The 12,570-nt window shown below is 54.3% G+C and overlaps 1 protein-coding gene across 1 annotated transcript; it reads right to left on the bottom strand.

Annotated features, from left to right (window-relative positions):
- Positions 1-455: 455 nt before the first annotated feature.
- LOC124417549 (adenylate cyclase type 10-like) lies at positions 456-1,790 on the bottom strand. The gene is made up of 4 exons (XM_046905870.1): positions 1,676-1,790; positions 1,344-1,522; positions 771-969; positions 456-665 (listed from the first exon to the last, which is right to left on the bottom strand). Exons 1-3 carry the CDS (start codon positions 1,787-1,789, stop codon positions 780-782), a joined length of 483 nt encoding a protein of 160 aa, XP_046761826.1. The 5' UTR covers position 1,790; the 3' UTR covers positions 456-665; positions 771-779.
- Between the last annotated feature and the right edge of the window lie 10,780 nt (positions 1,791-12,570).

Below are 12,570 nucleotides of genomic sequence, written 5' to 3'. Positions count from 1 at the left end.
TCTTTCCCTGCTCCATGGTGGATGTGTTGGCCCAGGGAGTCTTCTCCGAGAATCTCTTGGGGCGCACTGAAGCACAGAATCTCTCGGGGCGCACCAGAAGCGCCTCCTGGGCCGACCAGCCCCACGGCCCAGCAAAGAGCCTCCTGGCTGGCTCGCCAAATTGGCGTGCGGAATCACACTCTATAACCACAGAGTAGTTATAAAGCAGGTATGTTTACTCAGCGCTGCGCACACGCCGGATGCAGGGGGGTAATCCCTCCAAGCCTGCATACCACAGGTCAGGAAAGGCACACACTTCAAAAACAAGCTGCTTACATATGCACTAGCTGTCCAAGAAGAGGCTGGGTTATTACGATGAGTCCCCAGAAGACTGACATTTCCCCCTTCCCCCCCCCCCCCCGTCTCAGTTCTTTTACGCATGCGTGGTATCTCTTGCTGGTTGCCTGGTGGTCTTTCTGATGAAGGCCATGGTCTTCCTCACTGTATTCTTTCACCTGGCTTTGGCCGGTCCTCTCATCGGCTACAGCTCCGTCCACCAATCCGTTGCTTCTTTGTTAATTTGTGGTTTACTGTCCTAGCCTGCTGTCTGCATTCCAGACGTAGGGTACCTGAACGGTGTCACTTGGAGAAACAGGAGACCCGCTGTCTGCACTCGTTGTCTAAGCCTGTAGAAAAGCATCGGTTATGGGCAGCCAAAAGCTGGCTTCGCAAGGCCACATCTGCAGCTGCCAATTCAGCACGCCATGAAAGCACATAGCTTTTAACCTGACCTATTTTCCTTAATTCAAGGCTTGTCCAATGTGTGAGTCTGCTGCCTGATAGGAGTGCATCTTGCTGTCCGTGTTGGCCTTCATGAGTGCTGCCAGGCGGGAGAACCTCTGTCCGCCAGATGTGCCCTCCTGGCTGTAGAGGTCCTCGAGCAAGGAGAGGCATCTGCTCCGCTGAACCAGCCAGGCTTGCTTCTTCCTCCTGCCACGCAAGAGAAACCGTTGGGCCCAGAGGCACAGCTGTGGAGCACTGAGTCAGACAGGGCAAGGGAAAGCAGGGCGGTGGGGCTAGCCAGATACATTGCTGGAAGAAGGGATTTATCTAGATGACTCCGTGACAGCATCCCTCAGCACAAGCTGCTTTTTACCCAAAGGTGTGCATTCTTCTCCTGTGCTGTGCAGGGGAGGCAGCGTGAGGCAGCGCCATCCCTGGCTCTACCCACACATCACGCCTGAATGCCTCAGTCCTGCTAAGGCTTGGGAATGGGCTGAAACCCGGGCAGGCCTGGGCCTGGATGCGTGAGAGCAGGTACAAAAGGGCTCTTCCTCTCCCGCGTTGTCCCTTCTGTTGCTTACCGAGCCTCCTGGGGAAGGAAGGACGCTCTGCCTGTGGCCTGAGGAGCACGCTTCAACCCTTCCCACAGAGACTTGACAAAGGCCCCGGCACGAGTCCGGGGGAACCGCTTTTCCAGCAGTCTCAGCGCCTGCCTGCTCATTTCCTTGGCCAGCTTCACACATCCCACGTTACTGCAGACCTGTACAGGAAGAGGAAGGCATGCAGATGTGGAGGACTTGCCCAAGACCTGCAGAGACTGCAGAAATGGACCAGGGGCTGGCTGTGGCAGGAACATTCCCTGCCAGCAGGGGAAGCGTATGGCTGCATCCCTTCGGACACCCTCCGCTTTTACCTGCCTCTTTACCTCTCCTTTGAGGCTGAAGAAGATGGCCTCCTCAAAGCGGTCGATGGCATTTCCTTCCTTTTTGATGGAGCTCCTCAGAGCCTCTGCTTCGCTCAGCTTCATGAGGGCCTTGCAACAAGCACACAGACAGCAGGTGAGCATTGGTGCAGAGCCTGCGGCCAGCCCTCAGGCCTCCTCCCTGCTAATGCAGCTCGTGCTGGCTAGCAGGGTAACTCACCATGTAGCTGTTGGAGACGTGCAGGTAGGCAGCCGCACACTCCAGCACATAATAGAGGGCTTGGGAAGTGCTGCCCATTGCCCTGTAGTGGCGAGCCAGGGGCACAAGCACTGCTTCGGCGATGGCTTCGCACTGGCAGGAGCACTCGCCACCGTCCTCGGCCCGCAGAGTTGTCTGCTCGCCCTCTGCCAGAATCTCGCCCTTCTGCAGGGTGGGTCCTGGCCCTCCTCAGGTGTTCTCCAGCAACTACCAAGGCCTCCCAGCTGCAGCAGTCATCCTCATCAGCAGAGCCCTGGCAGCTCCCCTGCTTCTGGGGGCTGGAGACGCCGAAGCGGTGGAAGGCCACAAAGTCCCCTCCGTGGCACCTCTGGCATTTGTGCGCATGCTTCTCCAGGAAGGCGGCACACTGGCGGTGAATGTTCACCCTCTCCCTCGTGGGCCACAGCTCGTACGTCGCCTCCCACAGCAGTGGGGCGCAGAAGGCCAGGACGTCAGACTGTTGTTTTCTGGACCCCGTGTTCACGGAGGGCCTCTCCACCCCTGCAAGGCAATGAGTCCTGGCCTCAGCCAAAGCGGGGGCCAGACCTCAAGGCTGCCCCAACTGGGGCAAAGGCCACACTTGGGTGAGTGCTGCTGCCGTCTGAGCCCAGCCCGGGCTCCGACCAGCGCCTGCTAGCACAGTGGCAGAGGCACTTCCAACAGCCACTGAGAATCTCCCTCTGCACAAAGGTGCGTGAGCAGGGCCCTGTGGAGCCCCAGCGCTCCTGGGCTCACGCTGCAGCCACCACTTACCGCTTCCTGCCTGCCCGGAGGTGGCCGGCCCCTCTGGAGCACCTTGCACGTCTTCTGGCTCCTCTGTCTTCTTCAGCCGCTTCAGGATGTTGTCCTTCACCAGCATGTCCAGCAGTGGATTAATCCACTGATTTACAGAGATGGGAAGGATGTGAACCAGCTGCTGGGTTGTAAACACCGGCCCTATGATGGCTGCAAACTTCAGAACCATCTGCTTCTGTAGATCCATCCGGTCCAGCTCAGCCAGCGCAATCTCTGCCAAGAAGAAGCAACACATCTCTGTCTTGCCTGTCCCTGAGCCTGAGGTTGGAGAAGCCGGAGAGTTTCACCTGAGCAAACGGGGAGGACTTTGGCCTCCTTCCTCAGGACGGCACCTGCTGGGCAACCAGAGCCCAGGGTTGGTATCTTCAAGATGGCTTTGCTTCCCCCCCCCAGTCACAGGTCACAGGAGCCAGGGAAAACAGAGACACTCAGACAGACAAATGCTCCCAACCGGTGATGGGGAGGGCACGGTCCAGCAGGTATGCACGTCCCACCTACTAGGGGGACCTACTAGGTCTGCACTGGGTTCATAGCCAGCAGTGCACACAGAGAACACAAAGCATTCTCACCAGCCCAGAGCTGGACTCAGAGCTCCCCCACCCATGGTGTGCAGCTCACCGGTCAGCTCAGAGCTGGTCCACTGCCAACAGGGGAAAACCACAGCCTGCTTGGACTGGAGTCACCTTCCTGGCTGAGCCCCTGAGGCTGAGGGGGTGACTCTGCAGCACGCAGGTGCTCAGCCTCTCTCTCACCTGCACCCCGGGAAACGAAGCTGGGGCACAGCCACAAACTGGACGAGCGCTGCTCAGCTCCTCACCTTTCAAGGCAAACGGCAGCATGGGGGTCTCCAGGCTCACGTCTGGTCTGATGGCACACATCCTTTTGCCGTCACTCCCGGTACCTGGGCTTGAGGCAGCTGTGACAGCGGGTGATGCCTTGGCTGCAGAAGACAGGGAGAGCATGGGGAGCATGAACAAGGAGCTGAGCCGGTGTTTTGCCAAGGGAGCAGCAAGGTGCGGCTGTGCGGGAGAGGATGCACCACAGCCAACAGCTGATCGGCAACAAGGGTGCTTACCCATCAGGCTCTGCCAGCTGTCCTCTCCTTCCTTCGGCCTCCCGGTGTGCAACAAGAGCATGTTGTTGCAACGCAGGGAGCGCAGCAGTTCCTCACAGTAATATGGGATGCCAGAGCTTCTCTGGATCAGGAACCTGGGCAGGAGCACAACCGACACCAGGGAAGTAAGGTGCAGCACAGTTCTGGTGGGTGGTGAGTCACTCGGGTCTCGTAGGCTAACCAGCCTCTTCAACATGGCTACGCCTGGCTTCTGGATGGGGCGTGAGTGCCTGGGGCCCCCCAGACCCACAGCGTTCCTGGGAATCCATCAGGAAAGGCTGCTGGACAGTGCCTAAAGCACAGAAGAGCAAGCCACGGCAACAGCAAAGGGCTGACACCATCCACACTCTGCTGCCTCGTGGCAGTTGCCCATTCTCAGCTCACACCTGCTATGGCCAGGCTTAAGGAGAGACCCATCAGCCCCGTGGCTGCCTTTTTTGCAGGGCGATTCCCAGCCGTGGTCAGCATAAATGCAACCCCTTCAGAAGAGCTCCCCGACTTGGCTTTACCTTGCCAGCTCCCTGGGGATGCTGCGCACTCCAAGCTCCTGGCAGGCTTTCCGCACCATGTCTGAAGCTTTCAGCCCTTCCAGACGAAGACAGGTGATTCTCTCCGATGTTGTGCTGTCTGTGGCAGCTTTGAAAATGTCCTCTGCTCTGTCATGGCCCAGAGCTAAGCTCATGACCATAAGGACCGTGACGCTTTGGAGCAGGGGCCACATGATAGACCAGGACTCAGAGTCCACGAAGTGGGCGTTGTCGACGAAAAATATGCCAAATTCCCCTCCAAGCACCTGAAAAAAAAAAAAATAAACAGGTGGTTCTGAGTGGAATCTGGTGGATTCTCCTCTTCTGGGGAGGACTTTCTCTCCTCAAGACAAGGGGATAGCCAGAAGCCTCTCCTCAGCCACCTCCCTCTCCAGGAGTTTAGCAGCTTTGCTTCTGAGAGACTGTACGGCCTCCTCTAACATCAGTTCCCCGGCAGAAGGAGAGAAGCTGGGCAAAGTTCTTGAAGGGCCATGACCCGGGCGCCTCATCCTGCCACCCCCTCAGGCAGCTCCAGCGCGGAGCCCGCAGCCAGCACGGTTGTTTGGCTCCTGTGAGGCGGGAGGAGGGAGACGTGCTCACCTTCTGTAGCACTTGCGTACAAGTCAGGTGGAACGCACTGTTCCATTCAGTGTGACGCATCCTGCACACCTCGTCTGTGATGGGAAACTGTCCAGGAAAGACAGAGAGGAACATAGCTGAGGGTCTAGGCACACCTATCCCGCAAAGCAAGACTGCAGAGCAGAATGCCTCTGCTCTTGCGTGCGGCCAGCACCAGCCCCTCTTCAATGCCACTTCCAGGTTGCTGAACGAGACCCAGGGCACATGCGTGGCACAGGAGCACCCCACGCACAGGGAGACTCCTGGGCACAGGAATCAGACAGGTGGGGTACGAGCCCCGCGAGTCCCAGCCCTGAGCTGAGCTGCTCCCAGCAGAGCATCCAAGCAGGACAGCCTTTCGCTCTCACCTACACTAAGAAAACATCGTTGAGCAAGCAATAGCTGCTCTCTTCTAGTGTGCCTTGGAGCACGGTCTGCAGGGCGCGCTGCCTGTCACTGCAAGTCTCACCGGCCTGGAGACCCAGTGCCCTGGCCACCAGCAGACTGGATGGCAGAGAAGGGCTGCTTCAAGTTCTCCTCTGTCCGTTCCACAGCAATGACCCTGCGGTGCAAAAGCAGAAGGCGCTGAGATCCAGAATTGCCTCCCGGTAGGGAGGCTGCATGCTTTTTTAGGAGGCTGCAGTGCAAGGGCTGGGCACAGCAGCACCCGAACTGCGCTGTTCAGCAAAGGCCAGGGGATGGGTGGCGGAGGGGTGCCAAAGCGACAGCTCCACAGTGCTTACCTGTGCCCAGCAGCCCGGCCTAAAATGGCCAGCTCGGCAAGTAAGTGGCTCTTTCCAGAGCCTGGCATGCCCACAAATGCCAGGACGTGTGGTTCTTCCAAATGCTCATAGGCCTCCAAGCAGCATTCAAAGCGGTCAATCTCTGCCTCCCGACCTGTGCAGACCCACAAGGAAATGAGCTGCTGCAGCGTGCTGAAAAGTGGGGAGCCCCTCCACTTCTCTCCCCCATCCCGCAGCAGAGAGGGAGGGAGGGAGGGAAGGAGGGAGCGAGAAAGCGGCTGCATGGCGCTCAGCTGTGTGCCAGGGGCAGCCCACAGCGGAGCCCCCAGCACTGGGCAAAGGGAAGCAAGTGGGCTTCGGATGAGTTCTCCACCTACCCAGCAAGGGACCATAGGGTGACCTCTCCTCGGCAACGCCCACGTCACGTTGTCTAGAAGGGGGAGAAGAGCAAACAGGAGTCGCCTAGTGGGTCAGAAGCCGGAGCACGCAGAGCCTGTTGTGGAGGAGTGGAGACCCCCCTCTCAAGCAGCATCTTACTCCGAGCATGTTCCCCTGGCCAAAGCTCAAGGTGACACACCAGCACAGCCTCGAGCATAAGGAAGCCCAGCAGCCACAGCACGACAGCCGAAGCTAACAAAAGTCCCTTGCCGGAGGCAACAACCAAAGAAATCCAAGATGAGGAAAGAAGCCAGGCTGTACTGAAGAAGCCGCTCGGACAAAGAACGCAAGGCTACCCTGTGTGTCCAAAGACAGGCCAGCCTTCCCCATCCCGGTGCCATCATTTCCACACTCTTAGCAGCAAGAGGCACAAGGGCACAGAGGCAGAAAGCAGACCCACACCAGGGCTTCCGATTTTCTCAGCCACAGGCAAGGGAGGTCTGTGGGAGAGCAGCCTGGTCTCGCTGCAGAACTCGAGCCCTCTGCATCGGCCAAGGTCGTACCCCTGAGGCCCCTCTCCCCTCACGTGCACAGCTCAGAGAACACTTACTGCTTCTCGGTGGTCCCCACGTATTGATAGACAGTGGTGGGACTGATAACGCCTTTCAAGTTTCTCTTTGGTAACGCTCTGAAGCAGTAGCTGGGCAGGCGAGAGGCCGCGCAGGTCTCTGCATCACAGGACACCACCCCCGGGTAGGCCACCATCATGGGAAAATGGTGGTGGGAAAATATGGGAAAATATCGCCCTCTGCTGGAGTTTGGAAGGATAATTGTGAATTTCATCAGCACGCGCGCACGCAGAAGTTACAACAAACGTGCAGCTCGTACAGCATCCTCCGGAGATTAGGCACACACACCAAACTACGGCAGGCTCTTACTTGCCTCTGTGCTTTTCTCAATCTCGGTCGTATTTGGTTTAGTATCTTAGCCTATTGCGATCGTTAGCCTTATTTCAATGACAGCTCTTTGGCAAGGTTGCAACGATTGGTCTGAAATGTTCCCTTGGCAAAGATGGGTTAACTGCTACTAAAATGCAGCCTGGGAAATCTGAATTTGCACACATCAACAAGAGAGAAAACCTGAACTGGCAGCCTTTTCCAATACTTTCACAGCACCAGCAGCTAAATTGTGAGAATTGCCATCAAAGTCATTTCCTTGGTGCTGAATCAATGCTTTGGATCCGAATTAGTTTGAATCATCTTCAGATACATCACTGACTTCTTCAAGTATATCACGACGGACTTTCAAGGCCAGGCTCTGAGCAAGCAGACTGAGCTGTGATCCCAGTTGATTGCAGGGGAGGTGGACTAGATGATCTGTAAAAGTTCCTTCCAGCTCTGAGGATTCTATAATTCTCTGGTTAGTCTATGTACGTATGGACAGATACAAAACACATATGCTCCTACGTACAGAAATAAACAGAAATATGTGGATCTGGTAAAATATCTCGACAGCTACTCCTGCGGAACAGAGGCATAGGATTTGGTAGTACCTGGGGAGTGTCCCAGTTCAGGGGAGATGCTGTTCATAGATGTTCATAGATCCATGAGAGCTCAGAAGGTCTCATTTAGAATCACGGTCTACCTTGTGACTAAGGCGAGTTTCTCTTGTCCATAGAGTGCCTCTCGTCCATAGAGTGGCAGTGCAGTTTCCTCTTGCCTTAGAGACAAAACAAACAAACAAACAAGCAACACAGAAGGAAAAGATTGTGTTGGGGGACGGCAAACAGGCCACCCCTTTTATGACGGTGGATAAATTCACCAGATACTGGCTTTGGGTATCTGGTGGTGGTGCTGCGGCAGGGTGGTGTGTCTGTGTAGTGGGGACATTTGGTAAGAACGGTTTCACAGTTTTTTCTGTTGAGAGGCTAGTCTTGGCTCCGAATAGAGTACAGGTTACGGGCTGACCTAAGCTCTGCAGAAAAGGACCTAGATTTCCTGGTAGGTAACAGATTTTCCGTGAGCCAGCAGCGTGCCCTTGTGGCCAAGAAGGCCAATGGTATCCTGGGGTGCATTAGGAAGACTCCGGCCAGCAGGTCAAGGGAGGTGGTCCTCCTCCTCTACTCTGCCCTGGTGAGGCCACATTGGGAGTAGTAAGTCCAGTTCTGGGTTCCCCAGTTAAAAAAACACAGGGAACTTCTAGAGAGAGTCCAGCGAATGGCCACAGAGATGAGTAGGGGCCTGGAGCTTCTCGCATATGAGGAAAGGCTGTGTCCCCAGACATCAAGCCTTGCAGTCACCTGGCAGGCTAATGATGAAGCTAACACATTGGCTTAAGTTAGATGACTGGAAAACACATCAGCAGAAGTCATCGCCCACTGCCTGCATTGGAAACTATGACATGAGGAGCAGAAAACCATGTGGGCAGTGGCTAAAGTATGGGACTGCCCATACAGTTTCTGGATATTCACAGAATCACAGAACCACAGAACAGCCCGGGTTGGAAGTGACCTCAAGGATTACGAATCTCCAACTCCCCCACCACAGGCAGGGCCACCAGCCTCCACACTGAATCCTGGACCAGGCTGCCCAGGGCCCCATCCAACCTGGCCTTGAACAGCTCCAGGCATGGACAGGGCAACCACAGCCCTTCTGGGCAGCCTGTTCCAGCTCCTTACCACTCTCATAGTGAAGAACTTCCCTCTGGCATCCAACCTAAATCTTCCCTCCTTCAAGTTAAAACCATTTCCCCTTGTCCTGCTATTATCTACCCTTTCCAAGAGTTGACTCCCCTCCTGTTTATAGGCTCCCTTTAGGACTGCACACTGCTGGTTCATGTCCAGCTGCTCGTCCACCAGGACCCCCAAGTCCTTCTCCACAGGGCTGCTCTCAAGGGGTTCTTCACCCAGTCTGCATAAACACCTGGGATTGCCCCGGCCCAAACGTAACACCTTCCATTTGGCCTTAATGAACCTCATTAGGTTGTCATGAGCCCACTTCTCCAGGCTGTCTAGGTCCCTCTGGATGGCTTCCCTTCCTTCCAACGTATCGACTGCACCACTCAGCTTGGTGTCATCTGCAAGCTTGCTGAGGGTGCACTCCATGCCACTGTCTGTGTCACTGATGAAGATGTTGAAGAGCACCGGTCCCGAGACCGACCCCTGAGGGACATCGCTTGTGACCGGCCTCCACCCTGACACAGATCTGTTGATCACAACCCTTTGGCTGCGACCAGCCAACCAATTCTTAATCCATCAAACCTTCCAGCCTTCAAATCCATGCCTCTCCAATTCAGAGAGAAGGATGTGGTGAAAGACAACACCAAAGGCTTTGCAGAAGTCCAGGTAGATGACATCCATTGCCCTTCCCCCGTCCACCGAAGCCGTCACTCCATCATAGGAAGCCACCAGATTGGTCAGGCACGAACTGCCCTTGGTGAAGCCATGCTGGCTGTCTCGAATCACCTCTTCCTCTCATATGTGCCTTAACATGTATGTGCCTCCTTCTAGGAGGATGTGCTGCATGCTCTTCTGAGGCACAGAGGTGAGGCTCACCGGCCTCTAGTTGCCCGGGTCTTCCTTTCTGCCTTTCTTAACAATGGGAGTAAGGTTTCCCTTTTTCCTGTCACCGGGGACTTCACCAGACAGTCATCATTTTTCAAATACGATGGAGAGCGGCTCGGCAACCACATCAGCCATCTCTTCCAGAACCCTGGGATGGATGTCATCCGGTCCCGTGGACGTATATATGTTCAATTTCATGAGGAGGTCTCGGACAGTGAGATGGAACCTGCGCCTCTCACCCACGCCTAGATCTTCAGGGTCCTGGCAGACATGGGGAGGAGCCGGACCACCTGTGAAGACCGAGGCAAAGCACTTCTTGAGCACCTCAGCTTTACCCATGTCTGAGGAAACCAGCTGTCCGTTCTTATTTATCAGAGGGGGAACACTCTTCTTGGCCTGTCTCCTCCTGCTTATGTACCTGTAGAACCCCTTGGTGATATTTTTCACGTCCCTCGCCAAGTTCAGCTCTACCTGTGCCTTGGCTTTCCCAGTCTTATTTCTTCACGTGTGGACAACGTCCCTCTATTCTTCCCAGGCCACACAACCCTGCTTCCACTTTCTGTCCGTTTCCCTCTTTTCCCTCAGTTTAAGCTGCAGGTCCTTGCTCAGCCCTGCCGGTCAGCTGCCTCCCCTGCCCAGTTTCTTCTGCTGGGGGATTGATCTATCCACTTCCTAAGATAGAGGGCAATTCCACTGACAAAAGGCAGACCCCAAGTAGAAGCCTGGCTACTGTTTGTCAGTCTTGCTTCTCTGTATTGCGAGCTCAAATGTGACCTAATTGGCAAAACCCCAGAGATGCGTTTGAGTGAATTTCAGAAGATGCTTTTCTATTTTGAAAGGCAAATCTACTCATAGCTTGGCTTTTCCTGAGTGACAAAGCCCGTGCTTAGAAAGACATATTTCCCCTAGAATGGACATGAAAACTAGATGTTTTTACATTTTCCGGATCTCAAGAAAGGCCGAAAAAGAACAAACATAAGAAAGTAAAGAGTTTATTCAGATACAGTAGGTAAAAGAGGGTTGTCCAGTGTGGGAGTCTGCACACGCGTCGTATCTCTCGGTGGTTGTTTGGTGGTCTTTCTCATGAAGGCTGTCGTCTTCCTCACTGTGTGCTCTTTGAGCTGGGTCGGGTTGGAGGACCCTTGGCTGGCTTTGGCCGGTCGTCTCATCGGCTACGACTCCTTCCACCTATCTGCTCCTTCTTTGTTAATTTGTGGTTTACTGTCCTCGCCCGCTGTCTGCATTCCAGACATAGGGTACCTGAACAATGTCACTTGGGGAAACAGGACACCCGCTGTCTGCACTCATTATCTAAGCCTGTAGAAAAGCATCGGTTATGGGCAGCCAAAAGCTGGCTTCGCAAGGCCACATCTGCAGCTGCCGATTCAGCACCCCATGAAAGCACATAAATAGCTTTTAACCTGACTTATTTTCCTTAATTCAAGGCTTGTCCAATATCTCTGTTCCTCATGTCAGTTTTCCCATATCGCTTGCCTCTCTTCGGTCCTGACATCCCTGTTACACCTCGCTCCTAGTGATTTGCCTTCCTCAGCCTGTGTCTTTCCCAAACCTTCTTCATTTTCCAAACTCTCATCATTACAGAACCGACTAGCATTACGTTTCGGTTTCAGCTCCTCCCTTCCGGAGGCTTGCAGTGCTAACACTGGATTTTGGGTTTCCTTAGCTCCCTGCAGATGAGGGCTATCCTCACTTCCATTGCCCACCCCCCTTTTGCGAGCAGCACTGTTTACAGTGGCAGTGTCCGGCCCTGGCTCTCTCTCACTCCGAGCGTTCTGCAGGGGTTGCTCTTGGGCCAGCGCACATAAACTCACCTTTCCTTTCACCCTTTTGCCTTTTTACACTATTTCGCTATTCGGACCCTCAATTACACTACCACATACCCTCAGTTACGCTTCCATATACCATTAACAATTACACTTCCTTAATCCATCCAAACAGTTGGTCCCACTCCCTTCCAAGCCCACGAATCAGACAAGACAGTTCTCCAGTTTCCACAGACACCCCGTGCTTACTCTCGTGATTAGAACACTCAGTGGTTAAAACTGGTCCTCTTACTTCATCTATGTTTCCGGGCTCTCACTCGAGGCTCCTCTTGGAAATACCCCAAGAATTCATCAGCACGGCATCTCTGATAAAGCAGATTTTATTTGCAATTGCAATGGCACGCAGAAAACAGGATGACATCTTTTCAGCCCCATTAGCCGACGCTTCTCTCTTCCTCCCCTGGTTCCTCATTGGCTGAGTACTTCAGGTTCACAGTCTTCCCGACGCTCAACTAAACGTACAGATCCTGGCTAAACGTAAAGTGTTGCTAGCTAAGCGTATACTGCTAATTAATTGACTTCCAACCCTTGCTTACTCAACACTAGGCCACCACTCCCGGACACCTGCTCGTCCTAGGACAGAGAGAAGGCTGGAAGGAGGATGGAGGGAAGTATCTCTTGCATCCCTCTTGAGCCAAGAGTGAGACAGTTCGACCTCATGCGGAGGCCCTGGCTTCTCTGCTGCTTGCTAAGTCTGTTGTTCTTTTGCTAAGAGCCTCCTGGCAAAACAGAATAGCCTTTCAATACGCTTTGTAGTCTATCATACAAAAGCTGCAGCCTTTGTACTTGTTAATTACTTGTTCCTTACTTCACCTACCTACTAAGCATGCCACAACATGGAAAGTTTACCTAACGGCACTATTAGAGACCCCCCTTTGTCGGAATGAAGAGAAACCCAGAAAGAACTGTTAGTACCCACAAAGGACAACAGATGGCAGCACAGACCACAAAAGACTCCTCTTGTTCGTTCCAACTGCAGAAACAGCATTCCATTCCCACATTCCCCCCGGCTGATAGGTGGCGTTTCTCCACTGAGCCAAAATACG

The sequence above is a fragment of the Gallus gallus genome, chromosome Z (assembly GCF_016699485.2).
Source record: "Gallus gallus isolate bGalGal1 chromosome Z, bGalGal1.mat.broiler.GRCg7b, whole genome shotgun sequence".
Classification (NCBI taxonomy): Eukaryota; Metazoa; Chordata; class Aves; order Galliformes; family Phasianidae; genus Gallus; species Gallus gallus.
Note: the sequence above shows the minus strand (reverse complement) of the source record. Positions and strands in the feature narration are given on the sequence as shown.

Bases quoted from the DNA above. Each gene is read 5' to 3' on its own strand.
- LOC124417549 (XM_046905870.1), bottom strand. From the start codon at position 1,789: ATGAAGCTGAGCGAAGCAGAGGCTCTGAGGAGCTCCATCAAAAAGGAA. The intron at 1,523-1,675 runs GTAAAAGCGGAG...CTTCCTGTACAG, and splicing joins AAGGAGAGGTAAAGAGGCAG to GTCTGCAGTAACGTGGGATG. The intron at 970-1,343 runs GTAAGCAACAGA...CTTGCGTGGCAG, and splicing joins TTCCTTCCCCAGGAGGCTCG to GAGGAAGAAGCAAGCCTGGC.